The following is a 20,560-nucleotide window of genomic DNA, read 5'->3' as shown; positions in this document are numbered from 1 at the left end:
TTCAATTCCTAAGAAGTAAATATATTGCTGGTGCATGCCTTTGATCCCAGCACTCAGGATGAGGAGGCAGGTGGATCCGAGTTCAAGGCCAGCCTAGACTACAAAATGAATTCTAGGACAGCAAGTTCTAGGTTATACAGAGAAACCCTGTCTAGATTTAATCAATCAATCAATATATTTACAAGCCCAAATTCTAGCTCCACCCAGAGTCATCTTTGACACTAAAGCTGAATGTTGACCCTTCAACCAAGAAGTACTGAAAATGCCTAAGAATGTGAACCAAGCTGCAAGACTCACAGAAGGATGATAAAAAGCATTTAATGAGAAACCCTGCACGAACTTGCTCTCTCTGCAGCTGGCATTCCTTACATTAAGTACAAAACCCAACACAGCTCTGTTTCTAAAGGAGATTTCATAGTGCAGGACAACCCTCCGCATTTGTTCTGATTCAAGGAGTAAGCTTCACCTCCCACCTCAGCTCTCCTATCGCTGAGCCTTCCTCCTCCCCTGGAAATGCTCAAGGAAGAGGACTGGACATCAATAAAATCCCCACCAAAGTGCAAAGACTGGGCCCACCTGACTTTAGTAGTGAACTGGACACCGGTCTTGATGACCAAGGGCCGGTCAGGGTGCATCGGCATGCAAGGCTGTCGCTCCACCACGAAGGCACTGGAGGGGAAAGGACAGCATGTCACCTGCTGTGGGGACCAGGCTTCTTCCTGCTCCTTGCTTCTGAACCCCAGCCTTTTAAGCTTACCTCTTCATCAAGTTTCTGAACAGCTCCACGATCCGCTCCTCCAGCATCGGCCGGTGCTGCACAATAGGATCCCCCTTGTAGGACACTTTCTGCTGCAGCTCCTCCAGTTTCTTAATTTGTTGGCGGGTCTGAAGTTGAGATTCTGCTAATGAAGTTATCCTGCCAATAACGAAAGGCAGTTCCCAGTTACCTCTGGTGCTTGGCTGTAACCCCAGCTCTCAGGAGACTGAAGGAAAGGGCCCTTGAGCCTGGGCTGCATAGTGACCTCAAGGCCAGCCTGAGCTGTGCAGTGAGGCCTGTCTAGGGAGAAAAGGCCCTAAAATAATGACAGGGAATACACATAAGATTGGCCACTTCAACGATTTGAAGCATATAGTTGAGGGAAGAAGGTCAAGGCTTACACCACTAGGAGGCATTAATGGAGTTGTCACCGGATTGTGAATGAATCCAAGACCAAATATGAAGAACACTTGTGCTCACTTTCCCCATCCTAGGCTGTCTAGGTATTAAAACATGACACTGGAAGGCAGAGGACACTAAGTGGGCTTGAGCCAGCGCTGCCATTCACGATCTGCATAAGCATGGCCAGGTCCTTTCACCATGGTGGCCTTAGTGCTCCTTGAAAGAGAAGACAAAGGGTTGAGCCTCATCAAGAACCCATTCAATGTTCTTCTTCGATGAATCATAAAGATATACCATGATATGTCAAAATTTAAAAAGTCAGCTAGAAAAGTCAGACATGGTGGTACCTGCCTTTAATCCCAACAGCTGGGAGGCAGAAGCAGGCAGATTTCTGTGAGTTCGAGGCCAGCCTGGTCTACAGAGTGAATGAGTTCCAGGACAGTCAGGGTTATATTTTTTTTTTTTTTTTTTTTTTTTTTTTTTTTTTTTGGTTTTTCGAGACAGGTTTCTCTGTGTAGCTTTGCGCTTTCCTGGACTCATTGTACCAGGTGCTCAATCACAGAGATCCGCTGCTCTGCCCCGAGTGCTGGATTAAAGCGTGCACACACGCCGCAGGTTATATTTAAAAAAAAAAAAAAAAAAATTATAAAGAAAGAAAAAGTGGGCAGAAAGAGAAACAAAGCTAACTAATTCTGCCTCCAAGAATAGGGAATATTAGTATCTTTCTTTTTACATCTAATGTCTCTCCTTTATGGTTTATCACTAGTTTAATAAAAGGCAGAAGGTGAAAGGTGGACAGCTGCAGGGATCTGACTCCTGACCCATCCTTTCTGGCATCTCCCAGAACTTAACTTCTTGGAGCCCTGATCAGGAAGCTCTACAGACTGCTTTCAGGAAATGAACAGCACTCAGTGTCAGTGACGACACAGCAGGCTTGTCATGTGGACTTTTCTTGAATGTCCAGTTTCATGTTCCAGGATAGGAGCGGGGTTCCTATCCTGCCAAGCTTCTTCTAGTTTAAGGTGGTGGGGCACGCTAGCTCTGAGGCCCTGCTCACCACGCTAGACGGCCAGTATTAGGAAAAGAGCAGATACCAGATGAGCACGCGAGAACAAACTGGGGCCTGGGAGAGCTCAGGAGCTGAGCCTGCGCCTTGGATGCACGAGGCCACGTGAGCTGTCCTTCCCATCGCAGCAAAGGAGGCAGGAAACGGAGCCGCTGCTACCTGAAACTGGACTTCTAGATCACATGTATATTCACTGACAGATGTCTACAGAAATGATTGTCACAAAGTCTGGTGACTCGCTGATACCACTCAATGGATTTGAATTTTTGTCTTTCATTTTATTAATTTCATATACTTCAACTTTTTCCTCCTTTACAAAGAATATATAATGTTTTAAATTATTAAAGTAACTAAATAGAGAATTTAGTGTTAAATACAACTAAAAGTATTATTTAAATTTAAAAATCAAATATATTTAAAATTAGTGATATAAGCATTTTTTAATTAAAATTTTGTTAAAATTAGCTAATGGTTTTAACTCTTAGACTAAATTTGAGTATGTAAAAGAAGCTACCTTATGGCAGGAGTGGTGATTCATGCCTAAAATTGCAGATACTTAAGAAGCTGAGGCAGGAGGATTGCAAGTTCAAGGTGAGCCTGGCTATATAGTGGGCTTGAGGCTGGCCTAGTGGTCAGTGAGATTCTTTCTCAAAGTGAAAGAAGAAAAACTAAGTGCCCGTCTTAGCAATAGAGTATCCAGGGCTAGGAGTATAGTGTAGTTCAACGGTTCTAGAACATTTGTCTAGCACATGTCTAAGGGATGGGTGTCGTCTCCCCCACCCCACCCGCCACCCCGCCCCAGCAGCAATAAAAAGGAAAAACAAATGCATGAGCAAGGTAGCCCCACTCTGAAGGCCTGTGACCGAACCCAGCTCTTTAGAAGGAAAACAAGCCTTCCTTCCAACCCTTACCAGTTTTCCAGGCGATCCAGGCAGATGTTGGGAGGGCCTCCAATGCACGCGATCTGCTGCCGCCTCTTCCAGTCAGCCAGCTCCTCGTCTGTGAGTGTTTTCTGCACGTACTCCATTGCCGACAAAAGCCCCGCCAGCTCACTCACAATGCTCTGTTTGGAAATCAAAACAGTCAAAAGACATTTCCCCAGACCATGTCTAACCATGTTCTCTAGTCAGTTCCAGAGAGGGAACCTGTTAGAACCCAGTCAAGGCTTCCCACAGCAGGTGTGTGGTGCTGGGGAAGCTCCAGAAAGCTGTCCAGAAAGCTTACTCTCCGCATCTGGTCCAGCGCCGTGAGCATCTGTTCCAGCTGCTGCATCTTCTGCCTGGTCACAGACTGGTTGTTTCCATTCAGATCCTGCATGTCTGATAGGGGAGGAAAGATGCCTTGACCAGGGGGAATGCTCGCAGCCTTCCCAATGAGGCTCCAAACCCTGTGTGCACATGCGGTCCCTGCTACTTGGAGAGCTGAGGTAAGATGGCAGCAGGCTCAAGGGCTATCCTGAGCTACATGGTCAAATCCCATCTCAAGGACAAACAAAAGGTTGTCCTACTAAGTGCCAGAAGCTCCCGCTTCTCCTGCTGTGCAGTCACATGAGTGAAGCCAGGTCCTGAAACTCAAAGACACAGCCTAGCTCTCAGCAGATTTTAACGTCTCTGACGTTCACTTGCCTCCTTGACTCTTGAGGGTTTTATAGTTGAAATCAAAGTCATCCTGGAGATTCTCTACCACTTTCATTTTCTGTTCTAGATCCTGTTTAAACAAACAAACCAAAAACAGAAGTAAAAAAGAGGTTCCCTTCAGGAGAGGAAAAAGAAAGTTTTGAAGATATTGAAAATGTGCATGCAGAACCACACTCCACAGCCTGAGCGAGGCTCCCTGGGTGAGGCCTGGTCACCTGCACACGCTTCCGGACATCCTGAAGATGCTGCTCCAGCATCTGCTGCTTCTCCGTCACCACAGCAGCTGTTGGGTGGTTGGCCTGGCCTCCTTGCTGCCAAAAAGGATTAACACACACATGAATTCATGAAAATCTGTCATCTGATTACCATCCCATCCTATTACCTGCCCTGTTGGGAAATGGGCGGTGATGCAAGCAGGGAGGGTGCTGGGAAAAACCCTTGTGTTGTTCAATCTGTGTCACTGGCTTTTACCAGCAGGAAACACTGCAAGCCCGTTCTCTGCATTAAACTAGGAGCCCACATGATGAACTAAGACACTGTCCTATTCTTCAAGCAGCTCATGGTTAAAGTGTCAAAAAAAATTAATTTAAAAAATAATCCAGAAAGAATGTGGGGTACAGCTCAGTAGTAGAGATTATGCTAGTTAATAAATAAATAAATTCAGAATAGCTGATGACAGCGCAGTGCAACATATCGCCATGAAAAAAAAAATCATTTCCCAAGGATTTTCAAAATCGTGTCTCCATAGCTTCTGCCCTGGAGGAGAGGTTGCTGCCCTGAGAAAGTCAGTTAGGACGTGAGATGTAAAACGACAGACTTTGCAAGAAACTGAAAGAGGCATCTGACGACAGAAAAGACAAGTAAAAGCTACAAAAACAAGACAGCACTTTTGACAGTGGCCAGGGATAAAGATGGCAATCTTGGAGAAAGCAGAGCCAGGAGAGATGTTATCCATCCAGTTTTCCAAGCCAGAAATGCTTACACCCTGAGTCTACACTCTAATGGCTCACATCTATCACACCGTCGGGGCTCAAATCAGGCTGCAACTGCTGCTTTTTACTTCTTCTATTTTATTTTGTTTCCTGTTCTTTAGGTTTATTTACTTATTTTATGCATATGAGTGATTTGCCAGCATGTATGTACATGTACCTCATGGGTGCCCGGGGCCTACAGAAGTCTGAAATGGGCGTTGGATTCCCTGGAACTGGAGTTCTGGATGGTTGTGAGCCACCTCGTGAGTGCTGGAAACTAAACCCAGGTCTGTTTCAAAAGCAGAAGTGTTCTTAACCACCAAGCCAGCTCTCCAGCCCCATTATTTGCTTCTAAGATCTCTCATTTCCAGTCTGTTCTCTCCACTCCTGCCACAAGTCTCCAAAGTAGGACTAAACAGGCCAACTTTAGAGAGACAATTTTCCCATTTCTCATGGCTGCTCAAAACATAGAATACAAACCACTTAGAAGACTTGGGGAAACAGCCCAGCCCCTACATTTCTCTCCATTACGGGAACAACTCTGACTGATAAGATGCAGAGAAGTACCATAGACAGAGACTTTGAAAGGGCCCAGCCCCAAAGCTGCGCCTCTCCCCTCTCCTAGTTCCTAAACTTGCCTGGGGCAGGAATGAAAGCCTAGTCTCTAGAAGCAATTTTAGAAGCCAGTAGTGGTCTAGGGTCTCTCAAGCTCCATACCAATGGCTAAGGAGGTGTGCTCTGTAGACTCTTAAGCTCTAATTCTGGGGTCAGGCATTAGGAAGTTCCTGTGGGCCAGGCATGGTGGTTCACATATTTAATATCAGCACTTGGGAGGCTGAGGCAGACGGATCTAGAGTTTACCACACTGGGCTAAGTATTGAGACTGTCTCAAATGCAAGCAGAGCATGGGGGCCCATGCCTGAAATCTCAGCATCTAGAGAAACTGAAGCAGGATTGCCATGAGTCTGAGACAGCCCAGCTCACACAGTGAGTTCTAGGCTAGCATGGGCTACAGAATGTGACTCGTCTGAAAATGAAGACAAGAAAATGGCGTGTGGGAAGTGTGGTGGTATCCACCGGTAATGCCAGCACCTGGATGGCAGAGACAGGAAGACTATCCCAAACAGGAAGTCAGTTGTTCTACACAGCAAGACTCTGACTGAACAGCAACCAAACTCCAGGGCTGGGGACACGCTTCCAGTGCCGGTCTGACATGCACAGAGCCCTGCTTCTGTCCCTAGCACCACATACACAGGAAATGGTGTGTGCATCGCTAATCACTCAGGAGGAGACAGGAGAATCAGAGTTCAGGTTCACCCTTGGTTACAGTAGCACTGTTGGTTGAGGGTGGGATGGAGGGGCTTGTGTGAATTTTTTTTTTTTTTTTTTTTGTCATTTTCAATGTATAGTTAAGGCTTTGATCTAGTCCCATTTTTCCTCTTCAGCCATATTAAACCACTACGATTTCACTGTTGCTTGCTTCCCGAGGTCCCCACTCTGCACTTGGTTTCTTCTAGGTCTCACCTGGGCTGCAGTGGCTGCCGTCTGGAGGAGGCGAGACTCTTCCCACAGGCATCGGGCCACGATGCGGGCAATTTCCATCGGCTTCTCAAGATACCTGCTCTGTAAGTAAGACAGACGGAGAGTGGAACGCTGGAGCCGCCTAAGGAGGAATGGACTGAACCTGGCTAACTTAAAACTCACTTCTGCAGGGCCTCTGTGAAACAAGAGACTTCAGAGTCTGACTGAAATCCATAGGGAAGGAAAGGGAGGGAAATGGTGGCCACAGCGACGGCAGAACCACAGGAGTCCATCGGAGACAGTACCCCATCTGGTCTCAGGGAAGTGGTTGACTTTACCCAGGAGCACTCAATTAATGGCCAAACTTTTAGCATTTAAAACTAAGAGTATGTGCCTATGATGAGTAGGTGTTGTTAGTATGCTATAATAACATGGAATAACATTAAGCCCTTGCCTTATTGCTTCAACTGTAACATGAGAAGTGAGTTTCCGGTAACAGCACCCAGGGGCCAGTATACAGGGAACTGAGAAGGAGCTAATTACTTCTCCTTTGATTGAGAGTACAAGTCAGGAGCTCATCATTTAGCCAAGTAAGGAAAGCAATACTTCCGGGAGAGAACACTACCACTCCACTCCGTGGGGCCAGTATCTCCCACTCAGCTTCCCATCGTACCTGTAGGAACTGCTTGATTCTCCGCAGGTTGTGCTGATAGAGGACGTTGGACTCTTGCAGGAATCGGCTATACTGCTGGTCAATCTCACCCAAGAGATTATGAAACACCAGTGTGGCATGTGACTCTTTGCTGGCTGCATATGCCCTAGGAAAAGGAAGTGTGTGCCATGAGTAATTTGGAGAGCCTGGTGTGATAGCACATAGCTGGAACCATGGCTCTCTAGGGAGGTGGAGGCAGGAAAATCAAGAGTTCAAGGCCAGCCTTCCCTACCTAGGGAGTTCCAAGTCAGCCTGGGTAGCCTTGTCTCAAAAGCAGGAGTAACAGGAATTTAAAATACACACATGCAGAAAGCCACCATCAAAGGATGGCAGAGAGGACATGACAAGCTTGTGCTAGAACCCATTCATCATCTTCCATTCCTTGTGTTCAGCACAATACCATCAAGTGGCTGTGTAGCTCAGTGACACAGACCTGCCTAGTGTGCTCAATCCCCAGGACAAAAAAAAAAGAGATGTTAATGTGAGAATGATTCCAGATATTATTCATTCTTATAGTCTATATGACTAAAATATTTGAGAAAAATGGACAGATGTAGAACTAGTGTGGTGTAATCTGAAAATTACTTGAGAAACTGAGGCAAGAAAATTGCAAGTTGGAGACCAGTCTGGGCTATATAGTGAGTTCTAGGCCAGCCTGAGCTATGGAGCAAAACTTTGCCTCAAAAACAAAATAAAGACAGACCTTGGATGCCGGGCGGTGGTGGCACATGCCTTTAATCCCAGCACTCGGGAGGCAGAGGCAGGCGGATTTGTGAGTTCGAGGCCAGCCTGGGCTACAGAGTGAGATCCAGGAAAGGCACAAAGTTACACAGAGAAACCCTGTCTCGAAAAACCAAAAAAACAAACAAACAAACAAAAACAGACCTTGGTATGGTAGCACACTTCTACAACCCTAATACTTGGGAGGTAGAGGTAGGAGAATAAGTAGTTCGAGGGTATCCTTCGCTAAATAAAGCAAGCTCCAGGGTAGCCCAGACTACGTGAAACCTTGCTTTAAAACAAAAACACATTGCGCCCGAAACACCATACGAACACAATAATAATAAACAAACAAGGAAACAAGTGATATTCAAACAAAGAAAAAGGACAGATAAAGGCTGGGCATATGCTTCATTTGGTAACGGAGTTGCCTTGCAAGCAATGAGGACCTGATTTCCATCCATAGGACTCACATAAAAATGCTGGGCATGTCAGCGGTAGGTGGTAAACACCAGACCAACTCAACAGCATTTCTGAGGTTCCTTCTCTCAAAATGCTTTGTCTGGGCATTCTTTCCTTGGAGGTCTATATTATGGTTTCTGGTATTGTGTTTTCACGGGATTTCTGTGTGTGCACGAGCATGGGTCTCTCTGCCTTTCTTTGGCTCCTTTTCTTCTGTTGGTGTTTGCTTTTTTCATCTTATTCCAGTTTGTTTTGGTTTGTCTCATTTTATTTTATTACTGTTTTTTAGTGCCCTGTTTGTGTTCTAGTGAGAGAGATAAAGGGTTTGGATTTGGGTGGGAGGGGAATTGGGGAAGATCTGAGAAGAATTGGGGGAGGGGAAACTGTAGTCAAAATATATTGTATTTAAAAAAAATCTATTTTCAAAAAAAAAAATGCTAGACATGGTAGCACATGCTTATAATTCCAACATTAGGGAGGCCAAGACAGAAGGATCCCTGAGGATCTGCCCTAATTGGTGAACTCTAATTCAGTGAGAGAACCTGTCTCAAAGGACTCAGAAGGCATTCCTAAGGATAAAACTTGAGGTTGTCCTCTGGCCTACACCACACACGCATCTATACAAACTTGTACATACATACACATGTATTTTTAAAAAAGGGACAGATAAGGTAGTTTTGCCTTAAATTCTCAGTGAACCCGTGGTCAGATTAGTATATATATATAAGTGCTTAGTATCATAACCAGCACTACCCGGCTGGGGTACTCTGTGTCACATCCCTGGCCCTTCACTAATCAGGGTATGTATTCTGGAAAAAGGAGAACACATCAATATAAGCCTGACTACAGTAGAGTGAGGCAATTAGCTGGCATCATTTCCCCATGACTCTGTTTCTCTTACCCCATGTCTCCCCTTGAATAGAAGAAGCCACGTGTGTGATGGATCCCAACTCCTACCTGAGACAGAATTCTCAGATTTAAAAAAAAAAAATCTTTATCTCACTGCTGGAGAGTCAAAATGCAGAGATCTCATCAAGAGAGTGAGACATAAACCTGACTTCAGCTGTTTCAATGTGCTGAGAGCTGTAACCCTAAGGGACTAAATTCCCTTTGCTCTCCTGATCTTCCCAGCACCTGCACCCACTCATGTCTTTGATGAAAGGGTTAGTACAGTGTGAAGCTAGAAAAGGCTGTATATCCCAGCTCAACCCCAAACCCCCCAATTCAGGGAGTTTCTCAAGGAGGACTCACCAATCTTGACTCTCAATCCAAGGTGCCAGGAACTGCCGCAGCTCCATGGGGAAGCTGTCGCTGTACAGCTGGTGCAGCTGCTCCAGGTACCGAGTGTCCAGCTGCTGCAGCTGGTTCCACTGGGCCATCCTGCCGCAATCAGGGGGCGTAACTGTAAATCAGAACATACATATGTTCACTGCAAGCCCCTGTGAAGGATAACGAATCGGTAAATATCCCAGTAGCTTTGAGAAGGATCTTGTGGCTTTGGTAGTTTTTTGATTACATGCACATTCACAATTCCTACCACCACATCTTCCCCTGCCCCCCCCCCCCCCCCCCCCCCCCGCTGAGGATCGAAGCCAGGGCCTCACACATGCTATGCAAGTTCTCCACCACTGAGTAAATCCCCAGGCCATGGATTTTTTGAAACAGAGTCTCAGGCTAGCCTTGTTATCTCCTACCTCCGCCTCCTAGCTGCTTAGATTTCAGGCATGAGCTGCCATACATGGCTGTATCACAATTTCTTTTAAATTGCAATTAGGCATGATTCCAAGTTCTAGAATCCACTCTCAAGTCAAGCCAAGCACAGTGGCTCCTGCCTGTAATTCCAGCACTCCAAGGATATTCTGATGGAGAGTTCAAGGCTAACCTGAGCTCTATGCACCTACTTGCCCCCTCCCCCCCCAAAAAAAGAGGGGCAGAGATACGGCTCAGCAGTGTAATGCCCTTGTTACTCTTGCAGAGGACCCAGCTTCAATATCTAGCACCCACACCACATGGCAGCACACAACCGTCCATAACCCCAGCTCCAGGGGATCAGAGCTGACACACTCTTCTGACTCTGAGGGCACTAGACAGGCACACAGTATACATATGTACATCTGGGGAAAACACTCATATACACGAAATAAAATAAAACTAAAAAATTAAAAAAAAAAAAAAAAACTAGCCAAACAACAACAAACCTATTATCTACCAGAGCAAGTGAGGTTAACAAACTGGCATGTGAAGCTGAATGGTTTCTTTCTTCTGGGTTTCTATTTCCTCATCTATAAAATGCAGATCATTATTTCCACCCCTCAGGGCCACTGAAGTAATATTTCTAAAGCCCTCAACTAAGAGCACAGCACCCACCAGATGTTCAACACATGTCAGGTCCTTCCCACACCACACTGCACTCAGGCCATCTGTGAGGCTCTACAAAGTAAACCCGCACTAAAGTCAAATGCAGGCTGGTGCTGAGGAAGGACAGAGAGCTTCAGGTTTACAAGGGTGAGTGGCAGGTACCTGGAATTTGCCCACTCAATGAAAGGAATTTAAAAAAAAAGATTCTAAATCTGGGGAGAAAAAAGTTGATCCTGGGATGGGGACTAACCCACTGAAATGCTCAGCTCTAAGAAACCAACGCAGCTAACCACTCATGAAAATGTCTCTCTAGAACAAGTAGTCTTGAGATCTAAAAATAGCCATGAGTAAGAGCCCGAGATTAGGGAGTGGTATGAGTACAGCAAACACTAGCTGGAATAAAAGCTGGCCTGCCGCAGCCCGCATCCAGCCTAAAGCACCATGACTCTCTGTGTAGTGCCCCTAGTAAGAAACAAGAAGCTATTAGGACCTTTTCCACACAGGCCACCTCAGAATCAGCCTCCTCATGGGTTAAAAGCATTACTGTCATCCTGTGTTCTTAAGGACCTGATTTGTATACAGTCAGCGCCAATTTGGAGCTGGGAAGATGGCTTAGTTGGTAACGTGCCTGCCTCACAAGTGTTGAGGAGCTGAGTTTGGATTCTCAGAACTCACTTGTTAATAAAAAGCTGGATGTGGTGGTGTGCGCCCATAATCCTAGTGATGGCAAGATAGGAGGTAGAACCCTGGAACCCGTGGAACCCTGGAAGTTCAAAGGCCAGCTGCTCCAGCCTACTTGGCAAAGTTTCAGGCTAATGAGAGACAAATGACCTCCACAGTTGTCCCCTGACCTACACACACACACACACACACACACACACACACACACACACTACACATGCATGAGCATGCATACAAAGAAAACAAAATAAAATCTATATGCCAATTATGTAAACGTCACTACACAGGATTGCATTGAAACCCACGACTCCATTGTTCAGCATGGGAGATACCAATCACATGTGGCCACTGAGCAATGGAAATGAGGATGATTTACACCCATATAGGCTGCATTTGAAAACAGTAAGAGAGAAAAAAAATGTGCAAATCTCAATGTTGAAATATTACTTTGAAAATGTTGGGATAAATACATTATTAAAATCATTCTGCCCATTTCTTTTTACTTTTAATGCAGCGACTAGAAAATTTAATAGGCTGGATGTGATAGTACATGTCTTTAATCCTAGTATTTGGGAGGCAGAGGCAATCATATCTCTAAGTTTGAGAATAGTCTGGTCTATATAGTGAGTTCCAGTCAGAGCTACTAAAGATCCCATCTCAAAAAAAAAAAAAAACAAAAAACAAAACAAAAAAAAAACACTAAACAAACAAATAAGACCTGACTTGTATTATTTAAAAACAAGGAAATAAGGACCCTGTTGATCTGAGCCCACATTATGAAAAAAGGTTGTGGTCCCAAGTCATCTGCTTGAAACAGTAAATTCCAGTGCTATAAATTAACTATAAAAACAGACTGTTTTGTGGTTTATCTTGGACACAATTGCAGAGTCAGTCCCAAGATAAAACCATAAAGCTGCACCCACTCTATGTCACAGATGGATGCTCCAGTCAGGTGCACATTTCAGACTAATATAAAAAATACTAAGTTGCCCACAGCTGACTTATTTCCCATCTGTAACTCAGAGACTTGTTTCATTGCTGATATTTGAGTGTTTTTAGCTAGTATGGTATAATAAGTAGGCTTTTTCTTACACTCAAAACTGGTTTGTGCCTTTTTCCATAAAACTGAAGTGTCAAGAATGACTAACTTTGCTGGGTGGTGGTAGTGTACACCTTTAATCCCAGCACTTGGGAGGCAGAGGCAGGTGGAACTTTATGAGTTCAAGGCTAACCTGGTCTACATAGTAAGTTCCAGGACAGCCAGGGCTGTTACACAAAGAAACTGTGTCTTGAGGGAAAAAAAAGACTAATTTTGTGTTTTGTTTTGGCCTAACCAAGATAGGCAATAGTGTCAAACTGCTCAACATGAAGGAAAATTATTCTAAATTAAAAGCAAAGAGCAGGTGGAATTTCCAGGGAAAGCATAGCATGGGTGTTTGGCTGACATGATTTAGCCCTGAGTATCCAACAGTCACATCCTTAGATGCTGCTCAGCTACAAACCATCTTAATTAACAGTCGGCACATGGCAATTGGACCGAATGTTCTTCACAGGAGTAGGGTATCCTTTAGCGATAACTAGCCCAACCATCTAGGAAAACCACTGCCAACCGCCTTTGCTGTAATCGTTTTACTGGAAAACATTTAAAAGAGGTACTTTACAATCTCAATTCTGTTGTTCAAATTACAAATTGATTTAGAGGCTGGGGACATTGCTCGGTGGCACGGTGCTTCCCAGCATGCTCAGGGCTCTGGGTTCCAACCTCAGCACCACAAACACTAACAAAAACAAAAAGCCCAGGTTAGTCTGAATGACTCCAAGTTCTTTTGTTGAGCAGGGTCTGGCTGTGTCATCTAGGCTGGCCTTGAATTCCTGATTTCCTTGCCTCAGTCTCTGAGTACCAGGACTATAAGGGTACACCACACCATGCCCAGCTTCCACTAAGTTCTAACCAAAGTATTTTTGTCTTTAAAATCACTTGAGCTGGGTGATGGTGGCACACACCTTTAAACCCAGCATTCAGGAGGCAGAGTCGGGCGGATCTCTGTGAGTTCGAGGCTAGCCTGGTCTACAGAGCAAGATCCAGGACAGGCACCAAAGCTACACAGAGAAACCCTGTCTCGGAAAACAATAAATAAATAGATAATAGATAAATAGATAAATAAATAAATCACTTGAAGCCTGCACTTTAATAACCACTTCACCGAATGCCAGAACACACAAAGTGATCTGCCCAACAGTTTGAATGCCAAGTACCACCCTGGGTGCCAGAAGAGAAATCACATCACTGCTACAGTGGCTAGATTAGAACACGACACAGGCTTACTGCTCTGCTGGCTTTCATGAGGCTTCGGTGAGCAGATCATCAATGTAAAGTGTGTGTTGGCTTGAATGAGAATGGCTTCCATAGGCTGGATGTTTGGATGCTGGTTATCAGTTACAGAAACTGTTTGGGAAGGATTAGGAGGTGTGGCCTTGTTGGAGTAGGTGTGTCACTGAAAGGGAGCTTTGAGGTTTCAAAAACCCACACCAGGACCAGTCTCTCATGATATAAAGCTCTCAGCTACTGCTCCAGCACCATGCCTGTCTACTTCCTACCATGATGATCATTGACCGACCCCTAAAATGGGAAGCAAGCCCCCCAACTAAGTGCTTTCTTTAATAAGAGTTGTTTTGGTCATGATGTCTGTTCACAGCAATAGAACAGTAACTAAGACAGTGTGATCCTATTTACTTTTTCTTTTTTTAAAGATTTATTTTTATGTATATGAGAATTTTGTTTGCATATTATGTGTTACACTGTGTGTGTGTCAGCAGAGTTCAGACACGAGTGCTGAATTCCCTGGAACTAGAGTTATAGATGGTTAATGAATGGCCGTGTGGGTACTAGAAACTGTACCTACAAGAGCAATAATTGCTCTTAACTGCTGAGCCATCTCTCTAGCCCCTAGTGATCCTAGTTTTTATAGCAAAAGAGAAAAGGAAAATGAAACATCAAGTTACCAAAGACTTTCTAGACTTCTCAAAACAGGAATTTCTTAGCCCCTTGGGGATAACCTACCAACAGTAAGTCACAAGGAAAATAACTCAAGTCTAATGAGGAACTTCTTACCAGAAAGATTACCATTAAAGGAACAGTCCTCATTTGTATAGTTAGTTGGAGGAAACCCAGGGAACTATAGGGGATCATATACAAGAGGGGTTTATCTCACAGCCTGGTAAGCTTTCTGAGTTAAGGCATGTATTCCCCATGTATGAACCTATGATAAAAGAGATGGAAGATGAAGAGAGGGACAAAATTCAAATGTACACAAAACCCATAATAGAAAGCGATACAAAGTAACTTCTGAAGGTGGGTACAATAACAAAGTAACTTCTGAAGGTGGGTGCAATAACAAAGTAACTAAGGTGCGATACAAAGTAACTTCTGAAGGTGGGTGCGATACAAAGTAACTTCTGAAGGTGGGTGCGATACAAAGTAACTTCTGAAGGTGGGTGCAATACAAAGTAACTTCTGAAGGTGGGTGTAATGGGACTCACCTGTAATCCCAGCACTAGGAAGGCAAAACAGGAGGGTCAGGCTGCTTCAGCTACACAGTAAGTTCAGTGCCAGCCCGAGTTACATGGGACCCTATCTTTTAAAAGAAAGACAATTCCTGTTTCATTTTGCAATGTGTCAAAAAATCTTCTTTAGGGGCATGTATGTAGCCCTGGCAGGCCTCAACCCCACAAAGACTCGACTGCCTGTGCCTCCTGGGTGCCAAGACTAAAGGTGTGAGTCATTATGCCCAGCATGTTAAAGGAAAAAAAAAAAAAAAAACTGGTGTGTTATCCATAGTTGACGTGGGATATGCACCATATTTGATCTAAAATATTTCAGATTAAAGGAGCAAGAGCTAGCAAACCTTGGATTGAAAGAGACACAGCCAACCATGCTTTGTCAACCACTAAGTGCACAGCTTATGTTCAGAGCTGCCTAAGAAAGAGTCTGAGCTCTGGATAAGAAGCAACGAGAGACTAAATTTGTACAGAAGGTCACCTCCCCAGGTCGTAATTCTTCTAGTCCCCCAAGCAGACATGTTCCCTCCAATCTATGCGGTAAGAGGCAAAAGGGCCAGAGGCTTGGGTGCAAATATTGCCTACCACATACATCTGCTTGCAGGAATGCAACTTGACTGCAACTTGACCTCTGAACGGGCCTCCTCCTCCTCAGCAGAACAAGGACTATCTGCCCTGGAAGGATAGATCTAAGCTTAAGTGACATCACAGGTGAACAGGAGCCTCTTCCAAAGCCAGGTGCCCAGTGATCCTGTGCTGCTCCCTCTGCTTCTACAGCCCTACGTCATCAGCACTTAACATGATGCTTTCTCAGTGCCTCAGGAAGCCCAGGAACAACCTGCCCCAGTTCATCCAATTAGCAAGATGTTACCTGAGATAATCACAGAGCTTTCCCTGATGCAGGAAAGCATGTGCACTATAATAGACCCTTTTGTCATACCCTGAGGGAGGGAATTAGCATCTGGTGACCACATCTAAGGACAGGAGAGTTGGGTGATCCAATCTCTTCACAGATATTTTGCACAGGATAGTTCTAGGCCCTAAAACACACTAAAGATGAAAAATGCATGCCGGCTTCAATCCCAGTCCTTACAGCATAGATGCAGGAAGACCAGTTTAAGGTCATCCTCTACTAACTGGTGAGTTTGAAGCCAGCCTGGGCTACATGGGACCCTATCTCAAAATAACAACCACCACCAATCACAATGGAAAAACTCACTATTCAAAATAAAAAGATGAACCTTGGTTAAAGAACAATCCAGAAGCTGGAACTGTAGCTGCGCTGCTGAAGTGATTGCCTGGCATGCATGAGGCACTGTTCCATTTGCAACACCACAGAGAACCAGGCATGGGGCAGAGGCAAACACCCAGGAGGTGGAGGCAGAGGGAGCAGAGGCACAAGGTCATCCTTATTATACAGGGATTTTAGGACAGCCCGGGTCACATGAAAAGGAAGAAAGAAAAAGAAGAGCAGTAACTACAATAAATATTATATACTTACTACCTTTTACCACTTGGTGGGCATTGTCGTGAGCATTTGACATACACTTACTAATTCATCTCATCTTGTGCTACTCCTGTGAGATAGTGTTGTTGGTTTATTATTATTATTATTATTATTATTATTATTATTATTATTACATTTGTGTGTGTGTGTGTGTGTGTGTGTGTGTGTGTGTGTGTGTGGTCAGAAGACAATCTTCAAGGAGTCGGTTCTCTCCTTCCACTGTGTAGGTGGCAGGGATCAGACACAGCCTGTCAGGCTCAGCAGCAAGCATCTTTACCCCCAGGGCCATTTCACTGCTCAAGATGGTATTTTGTCTTCATTTTACAGAGGAGTGATGGAGGCGTAGTTTTGCACAGTTTGTGCAGGTCCTCGCGGGCTGCAGTGGCATGGCGCAGCATCCCGATGCAGTGTGCTGGCAGCAGTGCTGCTCCAGCCTCCTCGGGGATGGAAACAGGGATTTCCTGAGGAAGCCATGAGCTGAGCACAGTGCCAAGCCGAAGCACCTCTCTGGTGTCCCAACAGACATAAGGTGCCAGGGCTAAAGGGTCTACTAGTCCTGCTGTGCCTGGCCCCATCTGGGAGGCCACTGTAATGGTGCAGACCACAGTTTTAATGGAATTCTAAACCTGGGGGTGATGGCACACGCCTTTGATCCCAGCACTCAGGGTGGTCGACAGTTGAGTGCGTTAGGAGAGAAAAATATAAGCCACATCAGAGTGGCTCTTCAAATACTCAGCCATTTCTACACAAAGATTAACTCCAGAGCCTTGACATCAACTACCCAGTTCTGCTCCTTGGAATAATTCTTTCAGAACCAGAGGTCCCCACCTAGCTGCAGATTAGAATTAGGACATGGACAGGACATAGAAGTCAGGGACTGGAAGGACAGGGCAGCACAGGATAGGGGGAGAAAAGAAAGAGAAGAGGAAAGAGGAGGTGCTGGGGGACTGAGTCAGCTAGCCAATCTGAATGTGAGGGTGGGAATCAGGTTTCCAGTAGGAAAGTTCCTCAGAGTAAATGAAGTGAGTGGCTGAGATGAAAACCTGGGAACCCAGCAGAGACCTGGGCTCAGCACTGAATCCACAGAAGCGCCTGGGGCGGCTTGGTGGGTACGAGTGCTGCCAAGCAAGCACCAGGACAGGCTGAAGCATGAGACGGGATAGCTGGGGCTCACTGGACTGCCAGCCTAAAGTCAACACAGTGGTGAGCTCCAGATTCAGTGACAGCCCCTGTCTCAAAGGAATAAGAAGGGGAGTCACGTGCTGGTGCTTACCCCATATCTAGAATGGGGTCCAGGAAGTTGTCAAGAAGCAGAAACTATGACATGAGATGGGGTTTCTAAAAGATTTGGAAAGCCATACTGAGAAACAGGGATGGAGAAGACTGGAAGGCAGTACAGGTAAGTGACAATGTGATTCGTCTTACAGAAGGTCCCCCAGGCATAACCACAGTGGGAGATGGCATGAGTGTTTTGAGGTGAACATCTACAGATGATGTAGGGGAGCCCAAGCTTGGAGACTGAACAGCAAAAGTGACAGAGAATGGGAGAGTTAAGGAACAACCCCTTCGTTCCTGTTGCAGTTGACACTGAGGAGGAGATGTCCTTCCTGAGAGGCCTCACAGTCACATAGCAGGCTTGGGGAGGGTAGGGGCTGCGTGGCCTCTAAAGCTTATCCAGCTCTGCTCCCTCAAGACACTGAGATTCCTGCAGCTCAGTAATAAATGCTGCAGTGAGACAAAAAAAAAGGGGGGGGGTCAAATGTCCAGAGTTTGCGCTCCAGTTGACAGGAACGCCAATGTCCCCAGGGAGAGTCAAGCTGAAAGAAAAGTCAACCAGAAATCTGGAATTTCTAAAACACTCCTGGGCTTTTACACACAGGAGCTCAGCTGTTTCCCCACATCTGCCTGCATCCCTCCAGGCTCTCTAAAGACCTGCTATGGGTCTCTTTAAAGGCCCACTCACCACTTTTTATTCTGAGACTAAAAACCATGAACTATGAAAGCAAGAGATTGTAGATCCCCATTCCCCCTCCAAGATGGACGCCAGTTATCTAGCCTCCTCAAGCCTCTATTTCCCTATGCATAATGATGGAAGACAAGTGTACTCACTCCCAGGATCACCATCGGACTTGACTCAAAGCCCACAAAGCTATTAGGATCCATCAAGCATGTATGGCAAGTATCTGTGAGTATTACGAATGTGATCAGCGGCCTAGATGACCCTGCTCCTGTCTGAGCTGCCACCTGCTTGCTGGCTAAGTTCCCAGCACTCACTTGGCTATTCTTGCTCCTCAGTGTCATCCAGCTCCTTCTTTTACAGGCCCTCATGCATACACGCCTTCAACTTCTGTACTTGAAGGTCCATGATGACAAGAAGAGCCTTGGCTTTGACTCACTAATGTGTCCTCCCCAGCATCCAGCACAATGTCCAGTTCATAACAGATGAACAAAAAGCACGTGTAGTAGAATGGATGAACTGGAGTAAATTATTCTGCATTTTGGGGACCAGATTCTCCCAGGTTAGGCCAAGCTCCCAGCAAAACAGTATTCTTTGAGGAGTCCATCTCTTCCTAATTTGCTGTTTGGAAAACTCAAGAATGACCCTGTGATGTTTTGAATCAGAATGGCCACACAGACTCATGTGTTTGGTCATGGCTTGTTCATAGGGAGTGGCACTATTAGGAGGTATGGCCTTGTTGGAATAGGTGTGGCCTTGTTGGAGGAAGTGTGTTACTAGGGGCAGGCTTTGAGGTCTAAAATGTTCAAACCAGGCCCAGTGTATCAGTCTTTTCCTGTTGCCTGAAGAGCCAGATGTAGGAACTCTCAGCTACCTTTCCCGCACCACATTTGCCTGCATGCTGCCATGCTTCCTGTCATGATGATGATAATGGACTAAACCTTTGAAAGTGTAAGCCAGCCTCAATTAAAGGTTTTTCTTTATAAGAGTTGTATGGTCATGGTGTCTCTTCAGAGCAATAGAACCCTAACTAAGACAGACCTCTTAAGGATCTTTCAACAAGAAAAAAGTTACTCAATCCAAAAGCAACATTTCAGGGCTGGGGAGGTGACTCAGTAATGGGCTTGCCACACAAGCCTAAACCTCTGTGTGCATCCCAGCACCCACAGTGTGGGTCTGTGAGCCAGTGCTTGGGAAGTAGAGATATAGGATCTGAAACAAAGCTGATAAAGAAAACACAAATTTTGGAATTTCAAAGTCACAAGCCTATGATACGGCCCAATGCTTAGAGAGAAAGCAACTTCCCAAATTTATTCAGGTCACTTTTCCTTTAAGTGACCCTAAGGAAGTCCTAGTCACTCAGCACAGGCCAATGTGGGCTGAAAATCCATATGCTCACACCTGTAGTACCAGCACTCAGGAAGCTGAGGCAGGAGGATGACCATGAGTTCAAGGCCAGCCTGGATTACAAGGTAAAACCCTGTCTCAAAAGGAGAAGGAGGAAAGGAAGAAAGAAAGGAAAAGAGGGAGGAGGGAGGAGGGAGGGAGGGGAGCTCCTTCTTTGGATGTGTATGGTAGCAGACACCTGCAATCCCAGCTCTCAAGAAGCTAAAGAAACATGAGTTCAAGGCAAAATCTTGTCTCCCCCCCTGCAAAAATCAACAATAAAACTCAACTCTTTTCCCTTAAAGTCACCACAGATTTGCAGTAGAGCCTCACATCCAAGGATCTTTGTGGTGGATGAACAATCTGTCCCCTTCCTTCCTCTTCCCCTCAGCATCACAGTGCCAAAGGTGTTGAAATCACTGTTTCGTCTGTGGTGCTGAGGAGGAAACCTAGAGCCCTGGCATGCTAGGAAAGAGCTCTTCCACCCAGTTAAATCCCACCCCACCCCACCCCACGGTTTATGAAACAGTCTCACCAAATTATCCAGGCTGGTCTTGAAATCACTCTGTAGCCCAAGCAGGCCTTGAATTTGAAATCCTCCTGCCTCAGTCTCCCAAGTAGCTAGGATTTCAGCCCTATGCCACCAGGCCAGGCTTGTTATGAAATTGCCAATGCCTCTGTCAGATTCTCCTGAAAGGAGAAAGGTTCTCCAGAACTCAGCCACCACTCTGCAAGCAATACAAGGCAGGCAGGTAGGCCACATGCAGCCACTTGATCTGCGATCCTGGAGGCAATCACCCCAGGCCAGCCACTCACTAGGAAATGGAGCAAAGCGTAGCTCTTCCAGGCTTCTCAGCTGATACCT

General features: G+C 45.5%; 1 protein-coding gene across 4 annotated transcripts in view; it reads right to left on the bottom strand.

Annotated features, from left to right (window-relative positions):
- Stat3 (signal transducer and activator of transcription 3) overlaps positions 1-20,560 on the bottom strand; it is a 55,116-nt gene that overhangs the window by 17,487 nt on the left and 17,069 nt on the right. For all 4 annotated transcript variants that reach the window (XM_028856799.2, XM_028856801.2, XM_028856800.2 and 1 more), the window contains exons 2-10: positions 9,500-9,650; positions 7,028-7,172; positions 6,358-6,456; positions 4,078-4,173; positions 3,851-3,932; positions 3,450-3,544; positions 3,137-3,288; positions 758-916; positions 577-669 (exon numbers count right to left, since the gene is read on the bottom strand). In XM_028856799.2, coding sequence (XP_028712632.1) covers positions 577-669; positions 758-916; positions 3,137-3,288; positions 3,450-3,544; positions 3,851-3,932; positions 4,078-4,173; positions 6,358-6,456; positions 7,028-7,172; positions 9,500-9,627 — 1,049 coding nt within the window. In that variant the 5' untranslated portion in view covers positions 9,628-9,650. The remainder of the gene's footprint in view (positions 1-576; positions 670-757; positions 917-3,136; positions 3,289-3,449; positions 3,545-3,850; positions 3,933-4,077; positions 4,174-6,357; positions 6,457-7,027; positions 7,173-9,499; positions 9,651-20,560) is intronic.

Source organism: Peromyscus leucopus, chromosome 8b (assembly GCF_004664715.2).
Source record: "Peromyscus leucopus breed LL Stock chromosome 8b, UCI_PerLeu_2.1, whole genome shotgun sequence".
Classification (NCBI taxonomy): Eukaryota; Metazoa; Chordata; class Mammalia; order Rodentia; family Cricetidae; genus Peromyscus; species Peromyscus leucopus.
This window is presented reverse-complemented; position numbering and strand designations above follow the sequence as displayed.